This window comes from Apteryx mantelli, chromosome 17 (assembly GCF_036417845.1).
Source record: "Apteryx mantelli isolate bAptMan1 chromosome 17, bAptMan1.hap1, whole genome shotgun sequence".
Lineage (NCBI taxonomy): Eukaryota > Metazoa > Chordata > Aves > Apterygiformes > Apterygidae > Apteryx > Apteryx mantelli.
The window spans coordinates 13,181,492-13,206,183 of record NC_089994.1 but is presented as its reverse complement, the minus strand read 5'-3'; the positions used below and the strand labels follow the sequence as shown (position 1 = coordinate 13,206,183).

The 24,692-nt window shown below is 38.7% G+C and overlaps 1 protein-coding gene across 2 annotated transcripts in view; it reads left to right on the top strand.

Annotated features, from left to right (window-relative positions):
• ADGRD1 (adhesion G protein-coupled receptor D1) overlaps positions 1–24,692 on the top strand; it is a 169,354-nt gene that overhangs the window by 98,881 nt on the left and 45,781 nt on the right. For both annotated transcript variants that reach the window (XM_067306966.1, XM_013949192.2), the window contains exons 17-19: positions 10,915–11,018; positions 13,835–13,946; positions 20,751–20,904. In XM_067306966.1, the coding sequence (XP_067163067.1) occupies positions 10,915–11,018; positions 13,835–13,946; positions 20,751–20,904 (370 nt within the window). The remainder of the gene's footprint in view (positions 1–10,914; positions 11,019–13,834; positions 13,947–20,750; positions 20,905–24,692) is intronic.

Below are 24,692 nucleotides of genomic sequence, written 5' to 3'. Positions count from 1 at the left end.
AAATTGAAAGAGAGAGATCCAGAAGGAAAATATAAATTCTGGAAGCTTAGCTTAAGTATGACAAAATGAATGTACATCTCTGTGCACTGTACAGCAGTTTGTTGGAGAAGGAGTTCTGTGAATGCTGTGAATTAGCTAAAACTGAGCTTGATTTACAAGCGTGTTGAACACTACTCCACATTTTCTGTTTGTTTCAGCAACAGCTTGAACACACTAAAGTTGCACTGATTGCAAAAGAAGAGTATTAACAATACTGCTGATTAGCTTGATATCAGAATATGCAGTTTAGCTGCTTTAATTGATGTGGGGGATTAACAGTTGTAACAAGTTTATTTCAGGAATGAAATAACAGTGTTGGAAAAACTTACAACCATGTGGCGCTCAGATGTTAGACTGGCACTGACCTGTTACCCTGCTGATGAATTGGCCCACGTGGAATGCCAAAATTATTTGTGTCTTTTTCACTCTGCTGTTATGGCTGTATCATGGCTGGCTCAAATTCGGGTTTGCTTGCTGAGACTCATTTATCATGCAGGTTTTAACTTAAGAAATAATAACATTTGCTTGGAGTTTTGGAGATTAGTGATTATCAACTGATTTAATTAATAAATTAAAGAAATCCAAGGTAAAATGCCACCAAAGACAAGCAGAATGTTCTTTAAGGGACACATTCAACCCTTGATTACCTTAGTGAGGTTGCATGCATGTAATTAAGGTCAGAACATGATTAGAATTTGGAACTTGGTTGAGAAGTCTTTTCACAACTCTAATCAAGTTACTAAGGTTGAGACTTTTATAAACGCACCACAACCCCAACCCACCTCCCCATTTTGCAATGAAATGTGTCAGCGGGACATTTTGAATAGCTGTGCAGATGTTAACTAATCCGTCTACCCCTCCTCTGGGAAATTCGTTACCCCTCTTTCTGTAGGGGAAACTGAGGTAGACGAAACAGTCCCGCACAGCAAATCATTGCTGAAGCGGCAGTCCTCTCAAGGATTCGTGTCTGTCTTCTTCCTTGCTTAAGCCGCAGAATTATATTCTTGCTTTTGCCTCACCCAGTGCTTGCTGCAGGCAGAACACACCCATGATGCCAGCTGCCCTGCAATGTTATAATTAGGAGGACAATGGTGTATTAATATAGCTGTGGTAGGAAAAACAAATAATCCATTTAGTTTGATGTGTTTGCACTGGTTTATGTTTGCTTCTTCTGGAGCAAGCCCAAATGCAGGGCACCCAGGGTGACATGCTCCTTGTGGTGGTTTTCTTGAAGTAATACAGTGGTACTGTAGCACTACAGGCATCCTGTTTGCAGCAGGTTTGAACCCTGGGTAGTAACAGCTGAGGATGGGAGACAAGTTCCCTTACGTGTGCCGCCTCCGCATCCTCCACTGGCACAAGTCCTAGGGAAATCTCAACCTGCAATGCAGCCTTCCCCATGGTACCTTCCAGCTGGAAGGGAAATAGTTGGTGGAAGGGAAATAGTTGGTGGAGGGGAAATAGTTGGTGGAGAGGGAACGTAATTGTGCTTGAATGTCCTTAACGTACTCGTTAAATCAAAATGTGAGAGATGAGAAGGATGTTTCTCTGGAGCAGTCAAATGGCTATCACAGGGTGCTTCCTAGATAGCAGGAATCAAATTCAACACAGGGTAAGCCACATTCCTGGAGCATTCCAAAGAAAATTCAGACACCATTATTTTATTTTGGGCGGCTTTACTTCCTCTTATCAGTCAGTGGGGCTCTATGCTACTGCCAGGAAACATGCCAGCCATCTGGCGGTTTTTATTTCTATAGTGATCCAACAACTACAAAGCATGCCAGGCTATGTGTACCATCTGCCACATAAATGTCATTTCAGCAAAGGGATGGTGGACGCCTGGGGCCCAGAGTTCAAACATCTTTTTAAAGCAGAAATCATTCCCCACAGCAAAACTGAGCTTGGAGCTTGGGTTTTCCTTGTTTCCCCCGCAAGTTATTAATGCAAGACACAACAGTAATATTTATGGCTCCTAGACCATTTGCTTAAGTTGTTTTTTCCTGAGGGGCTTTGCTCTTTCCATCTCTTCCCACTGTGAAGGTGTAAAAATGACTACTGTGAAGTTCACATGTGGATGGACATTTCCAGCAAAGTGCTTATAAAACCCATGGCTGCAGCAGAACTGCTTTGTTTTCTTTGTCCTTTTAACGTCCTCAGGAGTTTGGCATTTTCATGAAGCTGACCGGTATCAGAGGCCAGAGCAATGGCCACGGCCCATGTGCTTCTCCCATTGAGGCGATGGCCCGTGGTGGCCCACGGGCAGAGCCACTGGCCCATCCTACTCATCGTGCCTAGGGCTCCCCGCTGCAGAGCCACCCAAGGCAGCAACTGTCTCATGCCCGTTCTCTCTTTTGTGGGAACTCGGCACTTCATGTTATTCTGAAAACAGAGCAAAAATCAGGGTTCATCTGTAAGCAATCCAAGCAGAGGGGTGTTAGGCTGTTTGCTTAAATTGTAAGCACCTCAGGTAATCTTCTGATAATACAGGACTTAGTACTGCAGCATCATGGTTCAGGGCTACGGCTCATAAAAGCTAGTACAAGAGAAAAAATAAAAATGAATACTACCGTACTGTGTCTCCCCACCAATAAATTACTTCCAACCAATGGACTAGGCTGAATGTTTCAGGCTCTAATTCAGCAAAATACTTAAACCTGCATAAGCAGTCCCACAGAAGTCGGGTTTAAGTGATCTTGAACTGAAACCCACATTGATTTAGACTAGAATATAGCCATGCTGATTATGAGCAGCATACTGTGAGCTAATGCTTTGCAAAGACCACAAATCTTTATGTGTACCTGCTACCAAAATATTTATATTTTTTATTCCTCCATTTTTAATTATTAAATTGCTATGGGCATAACAGACTTTTATATGTTATAAATAAAATATGCAATACATTTTTCTTTGAAGGTTTGCTCGAATATGAAAAATATGAAGGAACATTAAATAACACACCCAAATCCATCTATTAGATGAATATGATAGACTTGGATCATCCTTCTGGGGTGGATTTAGTTTAGTATCTTTCTGTAGATCTTATTTTGATCACTGGTAGCCATGAAAAATTGCTTGGCTGCTAACTCAAAGTAATGACATTACACAATCTGTAGTAGAAATTGTTCAGCTTTTTAAAGACATTGTCTGCATTTCTGAAACCAGAAATGACTGGTTTTCATTGCATTTGTAGCTCTTGTTCCATAATTCAGAAAGGAGAATCAATCAATACAGTTCAAACTGCCCATCAGTAGGCTTGAAAGCAGAGAAGCATTTACAAAGGGGAAAATTTAAAATTTAAAAACTACTGATCTTGCAGTTGTGCTATAGAAACAACCCATAGTATCTTTAGGGAGACCAGGATTTTGAAGAGGCTTTGGGTTTTAGCTGTGGGGCTCTCTTTACAACAGAAAAGATATCACATTATCTTCTTCGGGGCAATATATGTGTTTTTATTTTATTTTATTTTTCCCTGGTATAGCTGAGTTTGACAGCAAGTTTTCACAACATATAGCTGACTGAGAAAGAACAAAGTGCATCTATTCATGCTTATAAAGGCTGTTTTGAAAACGTCCTAACAGTCAAATGCTTCAAAAAGATGGGGCATAGGTGTGTAATTCAAAAGTTTGGAACATTATTTCCCTAACTCAGATATTGCAGTTATTAATCAAACATTGCACTCAGACCATTAAAATAGGAGTCTGAAATGACAGCCTTTTTCTTAAACTTTTCAGCCAGCTGAGGTTCAGATTATGTACTCTAATGGGACAATGAAATGGAAATAACATGGCATTCTCCGATTTCTGCTCTTTTGTAATTTTAATATAATTACTTTTCTCGGCATGCTTTTCATTGTTGGGAACATTAAAAGAATAGTGCTTTAGTCCAGTAATTTTTCTTTTGTGTTGCATATTTTAAAATTGGATAGGCATTGCAATTTTTTTGGTCCTTGTTTATTACCACTGACAGTTTATTTAACTGAAGAGATCTCTGCAGACAGTTTAGACAGCCCTTACCCATCAAATGAACAGAGATAAATCAGCCCGTGTGTTTATTCTAGGACTGCTTTGTAAACTTTCTTCTTTGCTCTTTCTCACTCTCTCCACTTCTCCCTCCATTTTATCACAGTGAATGTTGCCCCCATAGGGGATTTACCATTAAAATGACCCCGGATGAAAACAAGTTGTGATTTGAAAACAGCATTATCTCACTGATGTGTTCACAGTATGATTTTTGCATCATATTTTTTTGCTTTCACTACCCCCTTGCTCATCTTTCCTGAAAATTGAACACTGATTTTGACTTCTAACTCGCAGCCGGTGTTCATTCCTCTGCTATTCCATTTCTGTGCCAGTGCAGCTCTGTTGGTTTTCATGGGTGGAAATAGGGGGCTTTCTGGTTCTGTCCTTAATCCCACAGAACTGCATGGAAAAAGCTGGGCTAATGCTGCAGAACACCAAACCCCTCATATCCCTTAGAGAATTATTCAACTGAATTTCAGTCCGCATAGGAGAAAGAAAAGTGATCTTTTATTTTGGAAAAGCACAAATATCTAAGAGTGCTATAATGTTCAAAAGAGCTCTTCCATTTGAGGAGTATTAAATAAAACACTATTTTAATCAGAATACTTAACATAGGCTTCCTTTCTGTGGTGAAAATGAAAGCACTGAGCTATTTGGCAGTTAAATCTTCTTGCTCGCTAAAAAAGTTCCCCATACAGTGTAAAAATATTATGAGATTGCACCTTTATCCTCTGCTGTCTCTGTTGAGTATCATTAAATTTAGTCATCAAGTACTCTGGAGTTCAGTCTGTCTCCTGTGTTGACCTTTTGTGCCCTTTCCCCCCACCTTGGTGTAGGGGAGATTCAGGGTTGGGGACCCGGAGACCGCAGCCAGCCTGCAGTCCTGAGCACAAATGGATTTTTCTGAATCAGAGGCCAAGCCTGGCCTAAGGGAATTAGATATAGTCATTTTCATTGAATTTTCCCGGAAGCTGGGTACTTAATTATCCTCAACTGCTTTGAAAATCACAGGCTCGGAGTTTAGCAAGAGACCATGGTTTCTCTGCTTGCTAGACCCACATGGGGTTTCTTCTCCTCATGGCCTCTCTGATGGACTTCTTTGATTTGTCTGTTACCTGGAGAATAGGACACGTCTGTTCTTGCTGGAACAGAAAGTACAGACCAGACGTGTGAAGTCTTAGACGTACAGACAAAAGTAGCTCCTTCAGTTTAACAGATGATAATTTGTTGTAAATATATTTAACATTATTCAGAGAACACTGCAAGCCTTAGGACCTCAAATGAAGGCAGGAAAACACTCCACTTTGTGCTACAAAAAAAGAGATATGAGGAAGAACTTGGAAATATCTGCTATTCTGATCCCAAAACTTTATTACATTTTGGTACCACTTCACAACTTGACTCCTTCCTCCCTGCTATGCCGCCTTCAGGCTTCATTTGAACTGAAACCTTGCTGTGTGAGAAGTGTGAGGAGCAGATTACCTACTGTTTGATGGCATTTTGCCCAGAATGATTTAAAAAGACTACATGGGTTTTTAAAAATACTAATTAATACCTTAGCAGAGATATTTGGAAAATTTTAAATTTTTCATGTCACAGTGAAAAGTTTTAAATAAGCAGCCACAGGCTGGGCTGGCTTGAGAAAAACGTTCCTTTAATGCATGAAAAACCCCCTTTGTAGCACTTTATTGCTGATGAGTAGGAGATGTGGAGTTAATAAGGAATGGGAATTCAAAAGCAGTTCTCCTGGAAATGGCTGATAAAGATGATTGTGCTGCAAAGCGTGACTCTCAGGGGCCTTTTTTCTCTAGACTTGTGGTATCTGATACATCGCGGCTGGAGAAGAGCAGTCTCTGAATCAAGGTAGACTTTTTTCTGTGAGTCGTGGCTGTGCAGTGCCGTTACGTATGGCAGCTCGGCCCCACCAGAACCATACTTGTGGGCTCAGTGAGGAAAATGAGCCTCCTGAACTAAACACAGATGTTAATTTGAAAGAAATCATAATGTTATGTACATAACCAAGTGCTTGGCAAGCTGAAGGAAAACATCAATTTGTATTGTTATTATTATTTAATATATAAATAAAGGCCTCACTGGACTGAAATTGAATTTCAGCAGTCTTTCTGGAGGCAATTAAAACCATTAGCTTCATCAGCCAAGGCCAGTGTTTTAATGTCTCTGAAACACTCAGGCTGCCAAAGTTAATTATTCATCCTTTTCTTAATTGGATTCAGATTGAATTTAAAGGTGCAGATTCAATAGGGTTGGCTGAGCCTTAGTTTTTCATCTCTCTCTCTCCTCCCTTCCCTCTACCCCACAAGAAACGATTCATAAGAAGTTGTTTCACCACTTTGTAGAAGGGTTTTACAGTTGATTTCAGGCTAGGACAGCAGCTGATTATCTCATGGTAGCATGGTATCTCGTGCTTTTAGTGGCTAAATTTTGAAGCTGTTATTTGATATACAGGCAAACACTTTCAGGATCAGATACAACAACCCTTGTTTCAAGTATTAGAACTCAGCTCTTCGTCTGATATGTTGCCTCTAAAGACACACACACACAGTGGAATATTTTGCAGTATGTAACAAAAAAAAATTTGGTTTAATACTTCCCCAAAATGCCATTTCCTCTGGACACAGCCCAAAGTACCCCCTCTGCAAGGGAGAAGACATGGGCTCAGCTGACTGAGAGAGAAATGAGAGAAAAGGAACAGGAGTGCAATTTCCATGCAGACCAAGGGGGCACCTGGAAGGGGCCGCGCAGCAGCGCTGACCTGTTGCTACTGCACGTTTCTATAGCCCATTTAGCTTTTTGATGGTTTGTTGTGTCGTGTGATGCATATGGTTGCCAGTTAATATTATATAAGTGAGTAGGTTTCCTGATCTAGCTCCATATCAGTTTTTCATGTATAGCCTACTGCAAGTCTTTTGGTCACAACTGACCCTTTCCAGGCACTCCAGACATGGAAAGTACCATCCTATTATAATAATATATTTTTATCTTCCTATGCAATATTTTTAACTGAGGAGTTAGATGTCACTCGTTTCTCATTATTAACAACATCATAAAGGAAAAACATACGATTGGAATCTGAACTCCAGGACCATTTCTCAGGCCATCTGGTTGTGATTTTCCAAAATTAAAATGTACTAACTTTTATGAGTGAGAACTAGGGTAAAACAATAGAATATAATATTTCAGATGGACACAACTAATGAAACTGTCAGATTTTTGTCCATACTATTAATGACGCTTTCCAGGTAAAAACTGTCATGCAAAACAAAATGGGTGTGGGTTTTATCTGGAATATGAGTTTTTGTTTTGACTGTTTGTCAGAATGGAAACTAAGAAACATTTGTCTGTTAAGTATTCAGGATTACTGACACTCGCTTTACTGCAGAGTAAAAGAATGACAAATACAGTCAAAGAAGCAAAACCTTTTAGAAGCAAAGAATAATTTTATGTGGACTAGGACAAATGTAAGAATCAGGCTCATGAGACTACATCACAGATTGCTCAGTGTTTTATTCGATACTCTTTAATGCTGTTTTCATCACTAATAGCATTAGTGCCTGACTAGCATTTTTATCCTGGCTATGATATCGTCCCTTTTTTATAAAATTACCTTATTGTATTCTATATCAGGCCCTAAGTCTGAAAGATTTCAAAAAGACAACATGAGGTAAGAAGAAATCAACTCATATCAATGCTTTGGGATTTATAGGATGTTGTTTCTTAATTCAAGGTGCACATTGCTGTCATAATCCAGGTATTTCTAAAAAACTTGCCTGCTTGTTATAGATCATAATGTGAATAATAGACACGTACCATCCAGCTGTGTGGTGACAGCTGGGTTGTGAGAAGTTAGTAGAGACCTGGTCTTTTAAATACCAGTTATCTTCTCTCCCACGCTGTATATCTGTCTTTAGAAATGAGGCTCCAAGTCCTGGAAATGATCCCAGACCTTCTTATCATGTTGTGTCCTGCCCCTTACAATTCATAGCATCCACGGAAAGTAGCTGTTTTCAGCAGAGAGTGCTGCCACGACAGGGACCTGACCTGCGCATCTCTGACCCCACGGTTCAGTTTGAGAACAGCTGCAATGGGTCCCCACGTTTTCCGTAGTAAACAACACACAATTCAAAAATACCTAAAAGGCTTTCAGTCCCTAACTCGATGCAATATTAGAATGTGGACTATAATGAGGTCACTTTTGAAATTGTGGAAATTCAGATCTGCTGGGGTACACAATAAAAATAAAAGGATGGGAAAAGCGTGTCCGGCAGGGCAGCCCGGCTCGCGGCCGCCTGGGCGCCCTGCAGACGACCTGAACTGCTTGTGCAGCAGCAGGTGAAGAAACAAATGAGACAGTCCTGCTCTGGCAGCAGCCTAACCTCTGCCTAGCAATTCTCCCAAGTATATACTGCAAGACTGCACACCAGCCTTTACTTTTGGCAGGCCATTACCAGACTGATGTGGGTATTAATTTAAAGGCATAATTCTTAGAGCTGCAGAGTATCGTCAGATTTTGTTAAAACCCACAGAAAGTACCTTCTTAGATGCATGCTGGTTATGATAGAAATTAATTAGAAAAGGATGTTTATGTGATTATCTTCTCTTGCATGTATTATAGGGAAAAAAGCAAAGGCTTTGTTGTTTACCCGTTTCCACTAGGTGGATCCCCTGTTTCTTCTGTACCTCTGGTATGTGATGGCAAAACCTTTCCTCCCCTTTGCAGATCTTATCTGCCTTCCCCAGTGCAGACAGGCCGATACAACACTGTTGGGAGTACGGAGCAACTGCAACCGCGGCAATGAGCACTTTCTGGCTGCAGTGGGAGTGAAAGCAAGCCTTGAATTGCTCAGAAACACTGTTTCCAGAGTGACTTTTTTTTTCTTTTTCTTTTTTTTCTTTCTTGGAGCTGGAAAAGCTTCCCTCTCCTCCTGGCTGTAGGACTGCAAGCCATCCATTGCAGAAGAAATGGATGTGTATCCAAGCAATCAGGAAATAAGGTCCAAGCTTTTTGGACATGCATATCTCTTATGAGGAAATCTCTTCTAAACTGCCCAATTTGCCACACAGGTTATTCCTATTTCAGGAACAGTCTGTGAAGAATAGTTACACATGGCTTCTCTGGGGGATAAGGGGAGATAGGGGCTCTTTTATAGAAATTATGTGGACCTTTTTAGCTGGTCCAGCACACAGAACTCTTTGTCTCCGTAACTGATGCTATCCAAGTCAGTGAGAAGAAATGTGTCTGCCTGAAAGAGGAAAAAATACTAAAGAGCTGCATCATATTTCCTAGGAACTGTAATACCATAGCAACAGTTGTCTTTCATTGCTGCTGCTGCTGCTGCTGCTGCATTGCTTGATAGTTCTCAGATTGCTGTGAGAGCTAGAATCTATTCTTCTATAAAGCTTACTGCACATGGGATGATACGGTTGGCAGATAATTACCATAAAAATGTATATGTACAATACATTATTACTCTCTGTATTCAAAATGATTTTTTTGGCATAACCACATGGCATTTTATTTCTCTCCTTTAAAAAGAATTTTAATTGAAGTTTATTGGTAGAACGGGTTGGGCTTGATAATCTTTGAAATTCTTTTTTGGGGGGGGAGAATCAGTATTATTTGGGGGGGGGAAATAATACTAAATCTAAAACTGTGAGAAAGGATTATTTTTTATTAGTTGCAGTTACAGTAAAAGATTGGAAAATATACTGTCCCTTTCAGTATTTTTTCAGAATGAATAAATATTTTGAATGAGTTTTCAGCTAGGAATTTAATTTATAGTGAAAAGAAGTTGAAATAGAAACATAGTGTTTCAGACTTATCAAAATGAAAACTTTTGATTGACCACAAATTTTTTTCAAATGTTCAGTTTATGAAAATGTCAACTCTATCCAAATTCAAGTCAGGAGAAATGTTTGAAAATTCTTCTGAGATGAGAAAACTTTTCCCTGCTTAACTCTTTTCTACTTATATATTAATACTGCCTGGCTCGCTTTGTTAGGTGTGGCCTTTTTGTCATTTTTTTAATGAGAACTTGCATGGAAAATTAAAGCATACATTCTGAGTAATTTAGGATAAGCTACACAATGTCCCACCCCTTTGAATCTATCCAGGTTCTAACATGGACTTTCTGAATGGCTGGCACAATGGAGCTATGGATTAAATGTCTATGAAAATCAAAATACTTCTACAAAAGGTGGCTGTAGGTAAAGACTGAGGCTGAGACTGGAGGGCTACACTCGGATCACTTGTGCTGGGTCCATTCTGTGGTTTTCCACTCTGTACGTGTCAGTCCAGCTCCTTCAACAGGCACTGAAAACATTAAACAAAAGAAATGGGCTATAAATGGCCCATGAGTTATGGGTTATCTTAGTCTGTCAGTTCTCACTGTTGTGAAGAACTTCTGGTATTTGCACAATGATGTAAATTATTGCAGCCTGAGAGCATTAGCAAAGTGCCCTCCAAGCTGTAAAGAACCCAGTCCTGACAGTGTTGTGCAGCCCAATAAACTGCTCTTTTTTGTGTTATCTAATCTCAGGCTTGACACTATCACAACAACAGAGTTGAAGCTAACTTATTTTGAGGAAATACTGAATTATGAAATACGAGAAGAAACCAAAATGACATGGGAAGTTGAATGCCCTGGCTGTTCGACTCGCAGTTCAGAGAGGACTGTTCATTTCCCATGTTAGAAACAGCAGCAGATGATCACTAACATCAGCTTATTTATAAGGGGATGGAGGAGGAAAAAATATGTGTAAGGTGGTAGATCCGTGGCTCTGTAGTGTAATAAATCAATTAACAGGTTTTTATTTTTGTTTTTCTCTTTGTGTACAGCTAACAAGAGAACACCAGGTGGCCCTCTCCTCCATCACTTACATTGGCTGCGCTCTGTCCGTCTTCTGCTTGACGATCACGCTGGTCACATTTGCTATATTGTCGTGAGTAATTTTACCTTAATACCTGCTGAGTGACTATCATACAGAAAGTCTAGCAGTGCATTTCAGGCCACTGGATTGGATCCCTTCAGGTCCTCAGAATAAAACAAAGGCTTTTATTTCTAAAATCTTCCTAATTAGATTCTGCACATGTATTTGTAACAGTTGGTTGGTTATTTCTAAATTACTTTAATTTCCTGAAATGGGATGGTCTTTATGTAGCAAGCTATTTCCTGACTATGTGGGACTTTTTAGAGATTGTTTTTAAACTCTCCCCATAGTGCTATAGTTCAGGAATCTTGTAAAAGGGGGACTATAAGTGGGCTTGATTCAGCGCTCAGGGCAAACAGAGTATTAGCAAGGACGGCACGATCAGACCCCTCCAGCTATATCTTTGGATCGGTTGGAGTGTAACAAGTGCAGGACTTCTTTCTGCTTTCTAACTGTTTTGTCCATAAGGCATTGTAATAATAAGCCATGCAGGTATGCTTGTAAAGGATGGCTCAGTCAACGTTAGCTGCCTTACTTCTGTTTCATACAACCTGTGTACAATTGCATCATGTAACCCACATTTATTTTCAAGTATCTTGCTGTTCTCTCTTAGGCTAGTTTTCAAATGTGTTGATGTAGAGGGTGAAGGACACTATAGGCAGTGTGAAATTCACTCCATCACTTGTGTTTAAATCCTCTACATCTCTGTGGCCTCATGCTTGTAACACGGTAGTTCCTCTGTGGGCTCTTTGCACTGGAAAGATTTTTGCCATGAATCACCTAGGGTGTTTAGGTGAATTCATATTCCAGTGGTGATAACTGAGTTTGAGGCCCAGCTAGGCTTGATACAAACATTTCTGAAAAAACTTTCGTAAAGGTTTCTATCTGAATAAAAAAGACAAAATCTGAAAAGAGGTGAAGTAACTTGCCCAAGGTTGCACAGCAGATTGGGAGCATAGCAAGGAACAGGATTCATGTCTCCAATCTCCTTAAGCATTAAACCATGTTCTTTCTACTCAAGCATTCAGGTTTTGATTTCTGTGCCCAAGTATGTCTTTTGCACATCCTACTAAGAGGCCATTTTTTAGAAAAAGGGACCTGCTGAAACTCAGTAAAGTGATTGCAATGTTTGTTCCAAAAATAGTATTATTTCCAAGTCTCAAGATCTGTGTTGGTCATACTTGGATTGTGTGTAATGTGTGGCAAAATCCACTCCAACTAAGTTCCAAAGTCTGCTGATGTGGCATTGGGCTATTGGTATGTTTAGGCTACAGGGAATGATCTGCTCCCTTTTTGTCTGCATGCAAAATTGCGGATGTTAGTGTTTAAAAAGGAAAGGAGCAAAGGGAGCTTGTACTGCTACAGCTGGACTGACAAACTCTCAGAGAAACTGGAGACAAACACGAGACTTGGAAGGAGAATTTGGACCCAGCTGACAGTCACAGGGTTTAGCACCCCACCTATATATAGGGTCATTTAAACTGCCAATTAAAAATAATTTGGTTAGGTTTCCCCTGGAGAGTAGGGCCTCATTAGACAGCTGAGGCAAAATTTTGCAATGTGGTGTTAGAGGACAGTGAGGTAAGTGGAGAGGAATCTGGCGAGTTCTGAGCTACTCTGCACCCTGGCAAAGACAAGCGGTTTCCAAGAGTGTGGTTCTGGTTGCCTTACTGCATGAAGCTTCGCGTTAGAAAGTCATTGGCACCAGGCAGCACAACCTGTCTCTTTGAATCACTTTTAGGACATCAGTACTTCTTGTCTTTTCATGTTCCTCTTCACTCCCTTGTAATGAGGCGCTGCTAAAACAATGCTGAAAGAGTGAAGCTGACAGCAAGCCATCAGCTGCATCATCAAGTCTGGGTCACCCTGCTCCAGAGGCCACAGCTGGTGTGTCAGTGTGTCACCAGCAGTTGCAAGAGTCATCACAATCTTGTGTGATGCAAAGAAAAGAGTGGAGTGTGTACTGTTGTGCAGAGGAAGCACTGTAGTTCATGGAGCTAAACAGTCCAGGTCTTCTGAGATGGTTAAAGTTGACAATAGGGGCTGGCAGAAAGCATGGGTTGAAAACGGAAATCTGCTGTTACTAATAGTTCTTTTTTTCTTTTTTTTTTTTAAAGAAAAGAATAAAATTATGCAAAAGGTCTGAAATGTTCAGATAAATGTTTTTGTTTGTTTTCTACTTCCTGTTTCTGGATGAGAAGAGAAGCCAAAGGTCAGAAGACTCTGAGGAAAGCATGTTCTTGGCAGATTTCCAGCTGGTTTTTGCAAAGCCAAGAGAGATAGGTTCAATGATGTTGTAATGAAGGTCAGGGCTCTGTCAAGATAGGCGCTGCACATACCTATAAGTAGCTACAGTTTCTGTGCTCAAAAGCTGATAATAGTAAAGTAAAAATTGTAACCTGACTCTTTTCAGGTTCACTTATTTCTAATACAGGCAAATACCAACAAAATACTAAGAAATTCTGCAGTGCTGTGTGAGCTAGTTTCTGCAAGGTGCAGAATGCTTTCTGTGAAGTGCAGATCCTACTTTGTTGAGAGTACAGCACCATTCAGGATCAAGCCTTTTACAAATATTCTATCCCAAGTTATTAGCAGAGCTAGTTAATGTGTAAATCAGTCTTTCTGCTGCATTCATTACTGTGGCAGAATATGCAAGAAACTAGTTAGGTACAGCTCAATCCTGGTAAAATAAGCACTCAGAAGACATAGCGATAGCCCCACCAAAGCAAATGAACAAAAGCCCATCAAAATGCTTGAAGATAAATCACGAATGTGTTAGTGCTTCTTGGAATATTGTTTTATTCATGAGTCTTTCCATCTTCTGTCAGGTCTGTCAGCACCATCCGCAACCAACGCTATCACATCCATGCCAATCTATCCTTTGCTGTCCTGGTGGCTCAGATCCTGCTTCTCATCAGTTTTCAGTTCAGCCCTGGAACAGTAAGTGCTAGAAAGAGTGACTGTGTTTTCTGGCAAGGCATCTCCATGGAATTAGTGCCAGATGCTGTATGCAAGAAAGTGTCTGTTGGAAGATCTCCCATTTTTAGCATGTCTAAACCAAAAATGCCATCCCACAACACTGGATAAAGCCTTTTGCATGTCCAATAGTGTTATCATAGTATCCATCCATGTTTGGCTATTTGCAAAACTGAAAGAGATATGCTCTCCATCAAATGTAAGAAATCACTCTAGCATTGGAGCACATTACAGTTGCACGTTAAAATGGAATGACTAACTTCTGTCCTAGGCTCTTGTTCTCGTACATCCTTTTCTTATGTTGAAAACTGAATTTTATATTGGAGAAAACTGTATGAGTTTTGTATTTAAATTTAATTTTGTATGTATTTGCATTTGTATTTCTGTTAGGGTTCAGCTTTTTTTAATCCTCCAATCACTGCTCATAAATATTTTGCTTTGTTTCACATTAAAAGTCATCTTATTCTTGGTGGAAGGGAATGAGTTTTCTGATGGAACTTACTTCCTGTGACAATTTTTTCTGCTTTCTTGGACAGAAAACCAAAAGATCTTTGGGGTTTTTTTTGCTCACAAAGCTTTATCTCCATGGTACAATATTCTGTTTTGCTGAACAGCAGATCTATTGATCATGATCTCTATTCTGGAAATTTAGATGAGTTTTAAATATCATTCATGTTTATTTGACCCAGGTCATAATCAATGAGAAATGGACAGCTAGCTTAGCTAGCCAGAGATGGCAGAGAGTATTAACTCTAGATATCACTATCTAAGAGTTTAAGCTCAGATCCTCAGTATCATAAAACGCCTATACACCTCTCTAGGCATCTAAGACCACCGCTTAAGCGAATGACAAACATCGTTGTATTACTCACTTGACAATTAAGTTATATGAATATATAGGCTTTTTCTGCCCAGTCATTTAGATCTGAACCTGAAATTACAGGTTGACCTTTTGGGTATGCTACTACACTTGGGAATTCCTTATTCCTATATTCTTTAGAGTATCAGGGTCTAAATCAATAGAATCATGATCTAAAACATTAGTTGGATTAGATTAAGAGGGGTATGCCAATTTAACAGTATTCCACACCAGTGAAAAAAAATGTGTGTCCACTGTTGTATTTAAAAAATGCTATTTAAAATAACATAAGATCTCTTGATGGGAAGTCTCACTTGCAAAAGGCAGAAACAAAACCTTATTTTAAAATAATGTTCCAGTGTGCTCTGCTTTTTTGATAGGACAAAACTTGGCTGCTTTGGTGATTAGCTGTTGTTCCATATTACTTCTGACAATCAACAAGATGTTTTTATTAATCTGTTATTCTTTTTATTCTCAGTATAAGTAAATATGAGGTTTGTACACTTTTAATTTTGGCAATACAAAAGTTATTTAAATTTATATTCAGCTCAGATGGAATCCCTTGAGCTTCTAAGTTTATAAATAATAATAATGTCTGTTTTTACATAGCTATTATTACCTGAGGATCTAAGAGCACTTTACAAAATTGAGTTCATATTCTTCTGCCTGTTAACATCCAGATAGGTCCTGAGTGAGTAAGATAATAGGCAAGGGAGAAAATAATATGCAATAGTTTAGAAAATGAAATGGAGACAGTGGAGAACAGCAGAAGTTACAATTGGAAACAGAAGACAAGGAAAACCATGCATTAAAATAACCTTCTCTAAATAAGGATAGAGCTAAAACTCTGCTGAAAGGACATAGGCTTGAGAGCAATAAAACGTTCACTGGGCATAAGCAGGATGTCCCATTCTCATCTTTCCCCATTTTTCAGCTAATCCAGGTTCTCAGACAATCCAATTCAGTCAGTTCAGATAAGGAGTAAGAGCCTTTTTACACCTTATCAAGGCCTGCATCACCTCCAGTCTTTTAAAATACTAAGAAATACAAGTTGCATTTCCCATTTTCACTGGATGCAGGTAGAGCCCATGTTCACCAGGTCCTGTCCTAGCGCCCACCCACATTTATAATATGCCTTGTCCACACATACATCTGCTTGTTTAGTTAAGCAGATTTAGCTAAGCTTGTGAAACACTCGTAGACTTAAGTTGCAGTTTAATAGGGACATTTTTTCATTTCTCTTAACCCTTTTCCAAACTGACTTTAGTTAAATTGAAATTAATTTATCTGAAACCAGGTAGAGTATGGCAGAAAAACTTCTGGAAGTGCTGTAAATAAACTGGTGTAACATCAAACCTTAAATTAAATTGATACATACTTACCTGTGGGCAAACCAGAATTGGGAGCCCTCTGAGTATGGCTTTATTTAAATCCAAAGGGGTTGGTTCTCTAACCAGTTACCTTTTCAAAACTTGATTACATTTGAGTGCAAAATGTTCATGATATTTATAGCTATGAAGGCTTATTTTTTTCCTGTTTTAGAACTATAGCACACACCAAGTCATATACATTACAAATATCATGAAAATGAAGGCCTATTTGAGGCCACAGGCTTGCTTTCCAAAGTGAAACCGTTCACAGGATCCATGGATATTTCAGCTCTACCATTTCTGTAACATCATAATTTTATGGGCACAATACTGTAAAGATCTTAAAGTTGAAAGCATGATGTGCATATTATCTGCCATATTGTTATTTTTATTGTTTTACTCTCTTTGGATCGGGGTGTTTGATTCATCCTTTTGTTAGTCTTGTGTCTTTACCTTCTGCATACTGTGCTCTCACTAGTTTTGACACCAGTTTTAATACCTTTGATACTTTAATTGGTTGGCTAATGATTCTTTACTAAAAGATGGAGACAGCATTTATATCAGGAGGTCTAAATTACTTAATCCGTTGCTTCTGCCAAAGATAGGTCTATGTAGTGCTAAACATTTTATAAGTGCCCTGCTTGAGAGGACGCACGGTACCAGTTTGCTTGAGGAAGAGCAATGCACTCCTAGGGATGGCATCACATAAACAAGCAATGAGCTGCATCGCTTCCTTGCATGACTGCCTTTAGACTGTCCTTTCTTTCCCCATCTCCATCTCTAGGGATACTGAGTATTTAGTTTTTGATTCCAGATAAAGTATACAGTATTTTCTGGTAATTTCAGATGTATTACTTAATCATTTGCAATTCATACTATACCACTTTTCCTTTTGTAGAACAGGAGTAATTTTTAACTTACTAACTACAAAACTCTGAAGTTATTTCCATGAATAGGACTTCGATCTTCATAATAAATCCAGGAATATCTGTTTTTTACTTTTTTAGAAAAGGTTGTCCTTTACACCTAATATCAGTACTGCTAAAACAGTAGTCCTGAATGATCACGGCACATTTCAGTAACACAGTTATTCCTGAAACCAGGTTATTTTTCTTCTAGAGACAGAAAATATCTGCACATACAGCATTTTCTTCCTATACTGACAAGCCCATAAGACATCTTTGCTATCCAAATGCCAGCTTAATGACTTCCCTAGAGCTTCAGCCGTAGATAATTTGTTTCTTCACACAGATTCACGTTCTTAGTTATGCTTACTTTTCTGTCTTGCTATAGACCAGAGAGCACTGGTTTTATTTAACGGAATCTCAACAGCAGTGTGCATTTAGAAAAAGTTAACCAGCAACATTTCTATAGGCTACTAAGGAAAAGCTAAGACCTGAACATGTTTGTGGGAGAAAGTGAAGTATTACTTAGACATAGGAAAATGAAAAGTGGAGTGGTTTGGGGTGTTATGTAGCACTGTGTTTTGCTGGCAAAGTCAGTGTGTCTACTGTTTGCAGTTTTGCAGCTAGTATATTGAGCTGTTTCTCACTCCCTACTCCTGCATGGTACTCCCATGGTGGGGGAAGGGGAATTTAAAACAGTTCCAGATGGAGAAACAAAATGAGCTACTTTTGTTTATGCTACAGGTATCTACAGAAATTCAAGACTGTGTCAGAGCATATAGACTGCAGGGGAGGACATTTTCAGAGGGTTCTGTATAATGCAATAACATTGACACTCAAATTGAAAACACTATTTTAAATTGGATTTAGAAAATGCATGCAAATTTACCCATCTGCTTTAAGACTGTCCTCAATGAATATTATTTTCTGCGAGGTGATGCTGAGAGACTGCTTTACTTTCTCAACAACCAGTAGCATGACTGGCCTTGCTAGTGGCTGGTCTGATTTTTCTATTTCCACAGACTCATGAGCAGTAGCAGTAATGAGAACCGTCTTTTTTTTCCAAGTATCCTACTAAAAGTAGTGTGCATTGTATGATACAGCAAGGGACACCATTTTGCTTTTAATATATAATGTCTCAGGTTTTCAGTGCCTTTTTCTAGACGGCAATTCTGTCAAAATGTCCTCAGAGTAATAGGTAAGACATTAATACAGAAATAGAAGCAACTTGGCTATTAATTTTATGTAAAAATCTGCAACTCAGTATTACACAAAATTATTTGCAGACCAACCTCCTGCTACTGCACTATGTTTTATTTTTCTGCTCTTTTATGATGTACATTGTTTGGCTATTCAGAAAACGGAAAGTATCCATTTGACAAAACTAGCTTTATGTAAGCTTTACGTTGTAGTTATATTGCATGGACTAATCTTCCTGTAGAACTCAAAAGGCATTGAAATGGATTTCATAGCCTTACGATAAAATTAACTGGAAATGTTTTTTCCAATTTTTGTCAATAAGCAAATCTGGTTTAGTTATATGTCACTGAACATTTCAAAATAGTAAAACACTTACAGATGTCACTTACATGAATTAAAACCCAAGTTATTGCTTTTTAATACATGTAATCACAATGGATTTGCATTGGAATGTCCCCACACCAGCACAGAGCCAGCTGAACACAAGTGAAAAGGTACTGGGAGGCTTTAATTTTCATTATACTACCAAGTCCCAAGGTTTTAATTTTCATTACAGTACCAAGTCCCAAGCCATCCACAAAAAGAACAAAATGCCACCACAGAGCACCTGAGCTGACACAGCAAAGGGAACTACTAATTGATATTTGAGGACACTGTTGCAGCAAACTGGTTCCTACTGGTAATGCTACCACAGCCCACACTTTCCGACTGCGGGGACATCTTACGTGTGATTTTTCCAGATGAAGAGAGAAATGGTGAAGAAAAAAGAAAAAAAAAGTCTTCCCATTTACATGGGCTGCATACAAGCAACCCCTCCGAAATTCTGTACGTGTCGCAGAAGGGACGGTACGATTACAAAGCGGAATGAGCACCATCAATACGCTGGCCGATGCAAACCGGAGATATAGCGGGAACTCATTCCAAGAAAGTGTTTAAACTGTACCTTAACTGAAAGCAAACTAAACAAGGTTATCTTGTGGTATGATCACTGGCAATCACATCTGTTCAATTACTGTATGATGAGTGATCTGTGGTGAGACATCCTCAAAAAGCAATTAGTGGTGAAAGGAGAATGTGCTGTGTGAATATGTGAGATGTGGGGAAGAAGAAAGGATTAGGTTTTACTGTTTGCATAAGGGAGGTTGATAGGAGACTTAGAAAAAAATGTAATGATCTCTCTGAGGAATAAGTGGTGAGCGCTGTTACGACAGCCCTTGGGGAAAAGCCAGGCGTTAAGCCCATACGTGCGTTTCCTGTAGTCCACAGAAGGCCATAAGCATTGCTGGGGCCAGGTCTAAGCCTGACTCGGGAGGAATTTTTTCCTTCTCACTACGCTGCCTTTGTCCTGGCATTCCTTGCTCTGTTGCGGCAGCATTTATTTCACTTCAAAACATTTTATAGCTTAAATTGAAGCAGATGCTCCAGTTCACTCCAGTTGGACTCACTTACTGGATGGCAGTTTTCTGTCGCTTAAACTTTCCTGTTAGTTTCTATTTCCAGAATCTCAACAGCTCGTTGTGCAACAAAAGACTATCAAGGAGGATTCAAATTGTCTATAAAGAGAAGACTTTCAGTTCTTTACCTTAACCACTAGATGCGCTCCTGTCAAGTATGGCTTTGTATGCATACTCCGGGCTATGAAAATGGAGAATTCAAACAGGGAGGCAACTACATAACCAACAAAGACCAATTAGAGCTTGAGAGCTAATTATAGCTTGTAGAATTTCTTTAAATGTTTATATTACTATTGCCGATGGAGGGGCATATGAAGCTTTTACTGAATTTCTTACCTGGACAGACAGAATTGCAATACAGTAAGATTTAATTTGTGAGTTTTACCCTATTTTTAATAAGAACAGCAAAGTAGGGAAGCCACTGGCAAAATGAAGTTAAAGATCAAGTTAAATATGGTACCCTATTTGAAGATTTCCAGCTTTCCCTCAAACTTAGGTGAGCTACTGACTTCCCACTGTGTTGAAAATGTAGTTTGAACCATGCTGTTTTCCCCTATCACAGAACAGGGAGAAGGGTATGGGATGGCATCTGTACCACCACTTCTCTGACCCTCCTATATTTACTGCATACTCAGCAACAGGCAGCTGAACCTGCAGTTTCAAGTTCTTAAATCTTTTGTAGATTCTATTAAGAGTATTGCTTATGCACAAGTAAACAACCAGTTTGATTTTCCACAGCATGTTTAGCAATGGTTTTTGTGTTTTGATTGTGAAATAGTAAGAAAATTTGTTACTCCAAAGCTATCTTAAAATGCTGTAGAAAAATAAAAGTCCTCTAGTGCTCCGTTCTTTAAGAATGTTTTACTCCAGTGGTTTAGTATTTAGTATGTAAATATAAAAATTATCACAAAAATTGAAAAACCCTACCAATATGACTGCATCACAAAGAATTAATGTATTTATTTTTGCTCTTACTTTAGGTGCCTTGCAAAGTCTTGGCCATTCTCCTTCATTTCTTCTTCCTGAGTGCTTTTGCATGGATGCTGGTGGAAGGATTTCATCTCTATAGTATGGTCATCAAAGTATTTGGGTCAGAAGAGAGCAAACACTTATACTACTATGGAATTGGATGGGGTAAGCATTTAGAAGCTGCTTGCTTTCAGTCTCTTCACCATGGACAAGATTATGTTATGGATCCTAATCACCTATTTTTTATAGCATGCATGCAACTGAACTTCAGAATAGTTTTTAATAACGACATACAATGTGAATGTATTTGTCATGCCGTGATTCCTGTCTCAGAGTTAGACAGTGTTCAGAAGCATATGTAAAAGATTGATCTTATGATCATAGTTTGCCTTGGTTAGAGTAGGTTTGTTGGAGAAGCATATGTATAATTTTTCTGTCTGTAATCAAACTTTAAAATATATAATCCCTAAACATAATCCCACTGCAGTAAATTCCTTGACCTCACTAAGGCCAGATCAGATCCTTGATTACAAAATCAATAGCAGGAGTATGGGAGAGAGGTCTCACTGCACTGCTATGTTTTTTTTTGTTGTTGTTGTTCTTACTCATAACACTGGCTTATTCTATCTGTATTCTGCAATCACCATACATACAAAATGGGCACAGTATTTCAGGAGTATCACAGGACTTCATTAGTTCGTGGTTTGTGCCTTAAAATCCCTAGGCAAAAGAGGCTGCAAGAAAGCTCAGTGTTATTATTAAGAATAAAAAAGTAGTCCTACGATACAGGAATATCACAGATAACAATTTACAGATTTTTAAATGCAGGAACCAAAGCATAATCTCTCTTACCACCATCTAGATGTTCTCTAATTGCCTATCTGAGCTGCAACGCCCTTTAACCCCCAGTTAGTTTTACTGTTGATGGCCAAACAGCGTTTCTTATTGACCAGTTTCTCCAAAAAGAAAGGTAATAACATTTTCACTCAGAACTACTGAATGGCTGATGCTCAGGGAATCTTGGCAAAGAGAGCACATTTTTGAGTTCTCCCATTCATGTAACTGTTCTTGTCTTCTTTTCACTGTTCCTTGTCAACGCATAGTCCATCTCTGATTCAGACACCCTCACTGGAAAACTGGTTAAAAAATGCACTGCACATTATCTCAGACTCATTCAGTCAGGAGAACTTGTTTGCCTTAACCAGGCTCCAAGTTTGCTTTTGAGTCTGAATTTGCAGATGCGATAGAGACTCTCAGGATAGAAGCTCTGAGAGACTAGTTTGTTGGAATGGAATAACGCATTAAGCTACTGGCCCTAAAACGTCAGTCATAGTGTCCTTTTAATGTACTTATTTAATGATTTTTCATTCCTGCTACCTTCTTTAGTTCATAAAACTTATGATCAGCCATTTTTATGTTGCCATTTTATCTATTAGAACAGTTAATGTCTAATGGTGGATTGCCATAATCATACTGGATTTAAGTAAAATTCTGTACTGCTTATGGCAAATATGTTAACCTTGCTAATTTTAATGCAACCTAAGGTTATTAAGTTGCTATTCTTTCCTAAACCGTCCAAGGAAATGGAAGGATTAATACAAAGTAAAGGACAGTGTTGACTAATGACAGCTAAGCAATTTACTGTATAACTTTATGTCAATATTCTCTTTATTTATTTCACTTAAAAAACTTACGGAATGTGTCCTTATCCTGATTGGTTTAATGTTTTTTTTTTCTTAAGGAATGGCCAGTTTGCATGCCAATAGTATCCACCTTAAAGCTTCCAGGTGCTAAAAGCATTTGAAAGCTGTTTTCCTGCACTTTCAGTGCAGTAGATTTGTGTAAACTATTTTTGGCAAAACCAATTGAATTTTCTTTTTATAAAACCACTACTTAAAACAGCTAAAGAGGAGTATGTTAATCCTTTTAATGCATACAGGCCCAAGAATAAGAGAATCTAGATTCGGTGCTAAAGGTAGAAAAACCTGCTGGTTTTAGAGAAGTTTCTTGTGATCTTTTTTTAATCTAAAGCTCATGAAATACAAATCCAAGTGGACCAAATCAATAAAATGTAGTACCAGGGATCTATTTTCCCCTTCAGAAATACTATGTAAAAAACCACAACAATTAACTAACTAGCTGGCATTTATTTCACTAGGGCATTTGCTTATAGCAGATGCTTTGATTAACTTAATTTGCAATTAGTCATTAATCATCTTGTGTAAATAAATTCATGATTTATATGTATCACAATGTACCTTCACCCTTCTTTTCCTGGCACTTTGTGTAAGGCTTATTTGTTGTAAAATGGCAGTGATCTGCATTGCGATTTAGAAGACACAAGGACGAGTGTGAAATCTGAATGCGAGACCACTAGTACTAAATGTTGCATTTGGCCTCGGTCTGCTGCGATATGATTGCTGTCACTCAGGGGGCAGCAATTAGCACGCTGAGTGCACAATCTGTTGCTGCAGAGCCCAGTGGGACGCAGCGGGATTGCTAAAGAGGGTTTTCAAAGGTATTTTGAGTAAAGCTCTGGAGGACAATCCCTTAGGACCAGCAGTAGGTATTGTGATCAAAATAGATTTTCATCACAAAATAAGGAGGCACCAACAGTAGAATTTTCTATATTCAGTTCTTTTAGCAGTGTTCTTGGCAAGGATTGCATGAGAAACCTGTTGCCAAGCTCTGTTTCTTAAGTATAGCACTGGGACTGTGGGAGACATCATTCACATAACAGTAATACATTTCTCTGTGAAAACCTTTCAAAAGCCCTTTTTTGACAAATATTTTAATTTTTGAAAGCAAGTTTCAATTATTATTCCTACAGTGACTTGGGAAAACGTTTTCTAAAATCCAGCAAATCTATCATGTTGCTGGGAAAATAGTTTGTATTGCTTTTCTCTTTTTTTTTTTCCTGTACAGCTCAGAGTATCTGCATTTGAGTTAAATGTTGAATTTCCTTAATCATATTTGAAATTATGTCTTTGCTGAAAGTGTGTCTAAGTATCATTGAAATGATTTAACTAGGCAACTGCACTCCAAAGTGTTTCTCTCTTGATAAATATCTGCGTAACCTTCACTCAGCCAGCAGTATCACAATTCACTGTCTGGTCTGTAACTCTGATACTCCTGGAGTTGGTAATGGATGTTGCTGAATAACAACTTTTTTTTAGAGACAAAAGCCACACTGCGTTCACTACTTTAGTAGGTGCTTAGAACTGCCAAGGCCTGAGGAATGCTTAAAAGGATGCCTAGATTTGTCAGGTCCCAACTTTTTCTATCATTAGCATATTGGCATTGAATATGAATTGAAATGTTTCAATAGAAATGTTTAATTAGAGATCAAGAGTCAGTACTGCCTTCAGCAGCAGTGTGCGCTCATTCTCTAACGTGTCGAATTTGGGCTGTTGTGTCACAATCATGATGAAAATACAATAGAGAAAAGTCATATGTAATCCCCTAAAATTCCCACATCTTGATAAAGTTTGGCAAGTCTGGGGAAAGAGGCTAAAAAGGCTTTGTCCCAAAAATGATTTTGTCTGGCAGTTAGAAAGAAAGTTAGTGCTGAGTGCAGCTGTCAAAAGAAATACAAGTATTCTTGTGCTATCCTGAGACAATGATAGACACACAGCTTCCAATGTCTAATAGAAATGGCCAGTTTTTTACAGTTTGGCTTGGCTAATTATTATACTGACCAAAAATGATAGAAAGCATTTGAAGACAAGGATGTCTCATCTCATGTTAGTCAAAGCAGGTAGCTCATTTCTTCATTCTTCACTTTTTTTTGAAATGTGAATACATTCAACTTCTGCAAACTCATAGTTCCTGGAATAATGACAAACCCCAGCCTTGAATTTAAAAACCCAGACACATCATTCTTATTTAAGCAATGTACATGCATAAAAGTTTGCAGAATCTGTGTTAATGACAAGGTGAAACTTGAGGAAAGA